This window comes from Nematolebias whitei, chromosome 7 (assembly GCF_014905685.2).
Source record: "Nematolebias whitei isolate Nwh7 chromosome 7, NemWhi1, whole genome shotgun sequence".
NCBI classification, from domain to species: Eukaryota; Metazoa; Chordata; class Actinopteri; order Cyprinodontiformes; family Rivulidae; genus Nematolebias; species Nematolebias whitei.
In genome coordinates, this window is record NC_056504.1 from 3,137,156 (window position 1) to 3,145,617 (window position 8,462).

General features: G+C 40.6%; 1 protein-coding gene across 1 annotated transcript in view; it reads left to right on the plus strand.

Annotated features, from left to right (window-relative positions):
* The window catches only part of si:ch211-112f3.4 (EF-hand and coiled-coil domain-containing protein 1), a 30,202-nt gene that overhangs the window by 5,052 nt on the left and 16,688 nt on the right, over positions 1-8,462 (plus strand). Inside the window, exon 3 of the mRNA XM_037678542.1 lies at positions 3,103-3,237. Within this exon, the coding sequence (XP_037534470.1) occupies positions 3,103-3,237 (135 nt within the window). The remainder of the gene's footprint in view (positions 1-3,102; positions 3,238-8,462) is intronic.

Below are 8,462 nucleotides of genomic sequence, written 5' to 3' on the forward strand. Positions count from 1 at the left end.
CCATCCACCCATCCATCCACCCATTCACCCATCCACCCATCCATCCATCCATCCATCCATCCATCCATCCATCCATCCATCCATCCATCCATCCATCCATCCATCCATCCATCCATTCACCCATCCATCCATCCATCCATCCATCCATCCATCCATCCATCCATCCATCCATCCATCCATCCATCCATCATCTTTTACCCACTTCTTCCTTTTCAGGTCAAGGGGGCCTCTGGTGCCCATGCCCATCCATCACTGTGCGAAGCAGGGGTACACCCTGGACAGGTCTCCAGTCCATCACAGGGACACATAGAGACAAACGAGACAAACAAACATTCACTCTCTCACCTAGGGACAATTTAGAGTTACCAATCAGCCTAACATGCATGTTTTTGGTCTGTGGGAGGAAAACGGAGTACCTGGAGAAAACCCACGCATGCATGGAGAGAACATGTAAACTCCACCCAGAAAGGCTCCAAGCTGGGATTTGATTTGGTGACCTTCTTGTTTAGAGGCAACAGCTCTACCAACTGATCCACAGTGCCACCCACTTCCACAAATCATTGTCTGTAAACACAGTTTATTCACAAATGCCTAAAGCTCTATCAGGCAAACAAGAAGTCCGATAAGAACACCGTTCAGAACCGCTGCTGTTCTCCAGACCTCCACACTAAGAGGTAAAGAGGACCAACCAGAAACTACGGCATTTTTGCTGAACAAAACTCACTTAAGATGGAATGAGGCAAAGTGGAGAACTGTTCTGTGGCTATCCATTCAACCATTTTCTTTACACAACATTAAAAATAAAAAAAATAAAAACATGACAAGACAAAGAATAAAACCAAAAAATGGAATAAAAATATCAACTCATTCTCTATTAAAAGTCTGTGAGTATGAATAGTTTTAGGATGGGACTTAAAAACACAAAGAGTCGAAGCCTGTCTGATATAGACAGCTGGTTCCTCAGTTTAGGAGCCACAGCTAAAGACCTGATCACCTCAGTGGACCAGCCTGGACCTCAGGACAACTAACAAGTTAATGATCATTAGATGTGAGGGACCTGGAGGACACATGAGGTCTAGAGAAGTCTGTCCATTCAGGACCTTACAGGTCATCAATGAAACTTTAAAATCAGTTCTAAAACCAACATGGAGCTGATGAAGAGAAGCTGCAGCTGGAGATCTGTTCAGTGCTGGTGTTACAAGACGAGCTGCAGCGTTCTGAACTAATGCAGTCGTGAGAGGCCGGCCCGACTAACACAACACACAGAGTTACAGTCAGGGGTGTAAAAGTCAGTCATTAAAGGACAGTGGTGATTTTAGCCTCTTTTGGGGAGTGCTCAAGCACCCCTAAATTTTAACTCAGCACTATTGAAAAAATGAAGAAACTATCATTACAATTTTGTAAAGAAACTCAGTTGTCAAACCTTTGATTAACCAAAATATTGAATAGATTGGGAATAAATATGGAATAAATGAAAAACAGGAAAAACAAACACAGAAAAACAACAACTCTTAAACAGGCCAGTAAAATCAGATTAATTTTTTTAATTTTTGTTGCACGAGTCGGGTCCTCGACGTCACCTGTCGATCTGTCCAGTAGGCTTGTCAGCAACTGGCCAATAAGAGATCTCAATTTGTCCTGAAGTGAAACGCCCCCTACCTGCAGGAGCTCCACCCACTTTTCCTCCGACAACATTGTCAGGATTTGCATTATGAATGCTTTGCGCTCAGAGGGATTTTGTGAAAAATCATCAGAAAAAATGGTTAAACATCATCAGTGGAGAACATGTAATTCAGCCAGGATAAAATGAGTGTTTGGAGGGATGCTTGAGAGAAGTGGAGCGTGCTCTGTTCACACAAGAAAGAAAAGCTTTGCAGAGAGTGGTGAAGGCTGCACAGAAGATGTTGGAGTCAGTCTCCCCACCATCACAGACATCTACACCTCCAGATGCAGGAAGAGGGCCACCTGCATCATGAAGGACCACACTCACCCAGCACACACACTTTTTGCCCTGCTCCCCTCAGGAAGGAGGTTGAGGAGCATTAAGTGTAGAACCACTAGACTGAGGAACAGCTTCTACCCTGAGGCTGTTAGACTCATGAATCTCTGACCAGGATAATCACTGTGAAAAAAACTCACTGTGATGCCTCTTAGCAAACAAAGAATGAGAGCCAGATCACGTCAGACTCAGAGCCTTTATTAACGTAACAGCAATAAACCAGAGCTGCTGTTACAGCTGTAATTCCCACTGGACCCAGTTTTCCTTGAGCTATTTATCCGTGGTGCTCCCTCGCTCTCCTCCACATCTCTGCTCTCCTTTGTCTCTCACACACACCCTGACCACAATGTTTCTATTCCAGGTGAGTCCATTAAGAACCAGTTCTCGTTTACAATGAAATGGCTGCACAGACCAGTTGTTTTCCTCAAATGGGTCATAAATCTCAGGTGACTTGTCCAAGTCCTGCTCAGGTGTGAGCTTTGAGCAGAACCAAAAGAAGCGGAGCAGAACTCCGCTGGACTGAAAGCGAGTGAGGTGTGTGTGTCGAACATCTCCTTCATATCATTGACTACAGTAAATGAACTCATTAATCCATCCTGTTTGTGGTTGACAGTTTTTAAAACTACCTACAAAGCTGCTGTACGTCCTCATCAAGAGACCGCAGTAATAAATCTGTTGTTTAATCTGGCTCGTGGACGATCACACACTGATATGATCAGTTTATCAGAACTCCCTGCACAACAGCAGAGAGAGAAAGAGGCACCCCCCTGAGAGAGCACGGCCTTTCACTTGTGTTTCTGTTCATTGGGAACTACCTAGTAAGAGGCAGCACCTATTATTATCCACCTGACTTCAGGGTTCTTAACTTTATATCTTACTCTTCCATTAACTTCAATGTGGCCTGAACCGCAGTGTTTACACCCACACATTTTACATGAAAACGACCGACTCGGTGGTATTGATGTGTGCTATTACTTTTATTGGTGTTTCGAGTTACCATGGCGTTCTTTACATGTTACAGAACATCCCACTTTTTATTTTATTTGTAAATGGGGTTGTAAATAATATAAGAAAGTATTATGATCATTTATGATTTCTTTCAGGAAGAGGGCGGAGGAGGCCCGCGAGGCTCTGAGGTTGGGGCTTCAGAGGGTTCGGCTGATCCAGGAACAGGCCCAGTCCGTGCCACAGCTCCAGTCCAGGATCACCCAGCTGGAGGATGAACTGCTCCAGTGCAGGTATGAACAATGTGTAGTGATGAGATGAGGAATTCCAGGGTTGTGTGTGTTTGTGTCAGCTCAGCCTTTATTCAATGGGTTCTCATTAAATTAAAACAATAGATGACTAAATCTCTGATTGACATCAAATATTGAGGCTTGAAGAGCAGCAATAGTGGGTCACTCCAACAGTTTCTTGAAACAACCCCACCCCCAAAAATGCAAACCCTCTCAAAAGTACTCAGATCCTTTATACCTTTCTTGTGCATCATCCCACATCTCTCGTTTCCCCTACTTGATACAGGCACTTCGTAAAGTAAACACACGCCTTGATTTCCATGTTTGCTACTCAATGATGAGTTTTATTGTTAACTTCATTCAATTCAGTTTTTCAATTCGGTTTATTTATAAAGCACCAAATCACAACAATGTTGTCTCAGGGCACTTTACAGGAACATTCACATAAAAGCCAATTAGTAAAATTCTCTATCTAAGGAATCCAGCAGACAAGTTGAATCTTGGCTTCATTGCAGTCTCCCATCCATATTTACTGGTGATAAGAACCTTGCATACATCTCATATCCTTGTGGGGAACAGAAACACATTCACTGCCTAAGCAAACAAAATTTTACTTCAATCCTCCCAGTTTGAGGAAACGTCTCAAAAATGAATGCTGTCAAATTTATAATTAACAAAGTGATTAACAGTGATGGAAAAAATAAACTTTTACATGATTTACGTTGTGTGCCACACTGTAATAATGCAATATTGTAGAATATAGATGCCATAGTTATTATAAACTATGATTTTTACCTAAAAATTATAGAAAGTGATTAACTTAGTGAATTGATAGGATGTTTGCCCATACTTCCTATGGAGCCACAAAAAAAGCTCTACTACTACTGTCATTTTCAGAAAAAAAGGTATCCACGGGACTAAAAACCTTTAACAAAATTTACTCCTGAATTTTCAACCTTTTGCTGAGAAGCAAGGGCACTCAGCATATTTGAAAGACCATCCAACTCTTGTGAGCTTGCGTTACTTTTAACACTTTTGAAATAACCATATAATCAGTGTTGGGCAAAGCTAATCAAACAGTTACCTTCGCTAATGCTAAACCACTAACTTTTATCATACACTGCTGTCGCTGACACAAGAATGTCTGTAATGTTGTCATTCCCAAGGTGCTCAGGTCCAAAAACCAAAACCTCAGTCTTGTCTGTGTTCAAAAGCAGAAAATTTAGGGTCATCCAGGTTCTAATGTCTTTAAGACATGCTTGTAGTCTAAGTAGCTGATTGGATTCATTGGGTTTAATGGACAAATATAACTGTGTATCATCAACATAACAATGAAAATTTATCCCATGATGTTTAATAACATTATCTAATGGGAACATATACAAGGTAAAGAGTATTGGCCCAAGCACTGAACCTTGAGGAACTCCATGACTAACTTTGGTGTATGAAGAAGATTTATTTACATTTACAAACTGGAATCTATCAGATAGATATGATTTAAACCATTTTAGAGCTGTTTCTGTAATTCCAGCATCATATTCAAGTCTCTGTAAGAGAATATTATGATCAACTGTATCAAATGCAGCACTGAGGTCTAACAGGACCAGTAGAGACACAAGTACATTGTCTGAGGCCATGAGAATATCATTAGTGACTTTTACTAGTGCTGTTTCTGTGCTATGATGAGCTCTAAACCCTGACTGAAACTCTGCAAACAGATTATTTCTTTGTAGATGATCACGCAACTGACCTGCAACTATTTTCTCTAGAAGTTTTTAGATGAAAGTTAGATTAGATATAGATCTATAGTTGGCCAGAATTACTGAGCCAACGTTATGTTTCTTAAGTAAAGGTTTACTTACAGCAACCTTAAAGCTCTGTGGTACGTAACTGTTTATTAGAGACAAATTAAGCAGATCCAAGACGTGATTATTAATTAAGGGAAATACGTCTTTAAATAGCCTGGTTAGGATGGGATCTAGCAGGCATGTGGATGGTTTGAATGAAGCTATTATTTTTGACAATTCAGAGAGCTCAACACGACAAAAACAGTCCACACATAAATCAGGTTCTAGTGACGTTTTTAAAGGTGACACATAACCAGAGGCGATACTAGGAATGTTGGTTTGATTTTTTTCCCTAATTTAAACAATTTTATTTATAAAGCATCTCATGAAGTCATCACTACTTATAGTTGTAGAGATACATGAATCAACAGAGAGAGGATTTTTGACTAGACTAGCTATGGTACTGAAAAGGAACCTGGGGTTATTTTTATTCTCATCAATTAAGACTAATATAAAGTTCTAGCTTTATGGAGAGCTTTTTTCTACGTTAGCAGGCTGTCACTCCAGGATAAGTAAGAGTCCTCAATGCTAGTGGAGCGCCATTTTTTTTTCTTCTAGTTTTCTAGATGCCTGTTTTAAAGTACATGACTCATAACTGAACCAAGGAGCTAATTTCCTCTGACTGATTACTTTCTTTTTCAGCGGAGCAACTTTATTGAAGTTTGTAAAGTAGTTGTAAAATTACTAACCAGATGATCTAAGTCTCTGTTCTCTGATGCATTACTCTGCAAGACAGAGGAAAACATTGATGGAAGAGATTGATTCAATTTGGTTACAGCATTTTCTGATAAGCACCTGCTGAGATGAAATTTACTCTCAGTGCCTGTGTAGTCATTTAATGTAAACTCAAAGGTTATTAAAAAATGGTCGGACAGAACAGGATTTTGAGGAACTATTACCAAGTCCTTAATCTCTACACCATAGGTCAGAACCAGGTCAAGGGTGTGATGATGAGAGTGAGTCGGTGCTTGAATGTTTGGGGTAAAACCAAATGAGTCTATTCAATTATTAAAGGCTATGCTTAAGCTATCACTCTCAACATCTACATGAATATTGAAATCACCCATTATGATGATTTTATCAGTATTTTGTAGTAAGTCAGTTTAGAAATCTAAGAATTCAGACAAAAACTGAGCATAGGAGCCGGTGGATGATATATAACAACTAGTGAGAGTGGCCACTCCGTTTTACATTTAGGATGGGACAGACTTTGAGAAAGTGATTCAAAAGTATTATAACTACTAATTGGTTTGGCATTAATCAATAGTTCTGACAGACAAATAGAAGCTACTCCTCCAGTTGTTCTAGGAACATGAACATTTAAATAATTAACAGGAGTGGATTCATTTATACCAACAAAATCCTCCTGTTGTAGCCAAGTTTCTGTCAGACACAATAAATCAATATGATGATCAGTTATCAGTTCATTAACTAACAGGGATTTAGAGGAAACAGATCTGATGTTCAATAATCCACATTTAATGATTTTATGATTTTGCTCTGGTAAAGTAACTGTGTTTATTTTAATCAGATTTTTATGGTTTATATTTTTAGAGCTGATTTTTGGTTTATTTAATTTGAGCCGTGGGCGAGTTGACACTGTTTCAATGTGGGTGTGGGTGGTGTACAGAGGAGAAGCAGCAGAGAAGATTAAGCTCTTTTAAGCTCCATGTGGAAAACTTGGTAAAGAAACTGAAAGTTAAACTGGGTTTCTTTTCCAGAAACAGATCCTGTAACTCTGAATGTTAGGAAACACCTTGTATCTGTGACTTTCCTTCCCTCCATTGATCACGCTGACATTATTTACATGAACGCTCCTACAAGAACCCTGCAGATGTTGGATGCTGCAGATGTTGGATGCTGTCTATCATGGTGCACTAAGATTCATAACTGGCTGTGATTATCGTACCCACCACTGCACCCAGTATTCACTGGTTAACTGGACATCCCAGATGTCCAACTGAATAATCTAAATTTTTAGAGAGGTGCTGCTCCACATAAGGTGGGATGGATTCCATCTCTCTGCATCAGACTGTTTTCTCCAAAATGCACTCCAGTTGTCTACAAATCCTACGTTGTTTTCGGAGCACCACCTGGACACCCAGCGGTTGAAAGCCGACATATGGCTAAACATGTCATCGCTGGTCAGGTTGGGGAGGGGGCTGTAGAAAATGACAGAGTCAGACATGGTTTTTGCGAAGTTGCACACTGAAGCAATATTAATTTTAGTGATCTTTGATTTGCGTAGCCGAGTGTCATTTTCGCCGACGTGAATAAAGATTTTACTGTATTTAGCCTTAGCTTTAGCCAGTAGCTTCTGGTGGGGTTCAATGTCGCCTGTTCTAGCCCCTGGATGTATGTATGTATGTATGTATGTAAGTTTGTATGCATGTACTTATGTATGTATATGTATATATGCACAGTAGTTCCTCTACTTGGTGGTTCGTTTATCGCAAACTCGCTCTATGGCAGTTTTTCAAAGTAAGATTGGACATGACAGACAATGGCTGATTGATGGATGAGCTGCACAATCGGCATGAATTTTTTATTTAAAATAAATTATTTTAAATGACTTAGCACCTGAGCAACACTGTGGCACAACTGGTAGAGCTGCTGCCTTTCAGCGAGCAGGTCCCTGGTTCAATTCCCGGTCCAGGGGCCTTTCTGGGTGGAGTTTGCATGTTCTCTCCGGGCATGCGTGGGTTTTCTCAGGGTGCTCCAGTTTCCTCCCACAGACCAAAAACATGCATGTTAGGCTGATGGTAACTCTAAATTGTCCCTAGATGAGAGTGAGAATGAATGGTTGTTTGTCTCTATGTGTCCCTGTGATGGACTGGAGACCTGTCCAGGGTGTCCCCCACCTCTTGCACAGTGACTGCTGGACATGGGCACCAGTGACACCCGTGACCAGAAAAGGAAGAAGTGGGTAAAAAGATGGATAGATGGAATCTCAAATACTTCTTCAGCCTTAAAGTTTCAATCAAAAAGAAAATTAGACAAATGATATTACCTTAAGAAAGATTCCTCAACACAGACGCCCTGTGGAGAAAACTCATTTTGGCCGCTTGTATCGTGATCTTGTTCTTTCGGTCACAACCCAAAGCTCATGACCATAGATGAGAGTAGGAACGTAGATCGATCGGTAAATCGAGAGCTTCGCCTTTAGACTCAGCTCCTTCTTCACCATGACAGACCTGTACAGCTGCAGACGCCGCACCTTTCCACCTATCGATCTCTCACTCCATTTTACCCTCATTCTTGAACAAGACCCCGAAATAATTAAACTCCCCCACTTGGGGCAGGACCCCCCTCCCCTATCCAGAGAAGGCACTATTATATATATATATATATATATATATATATATATATATATATATATAT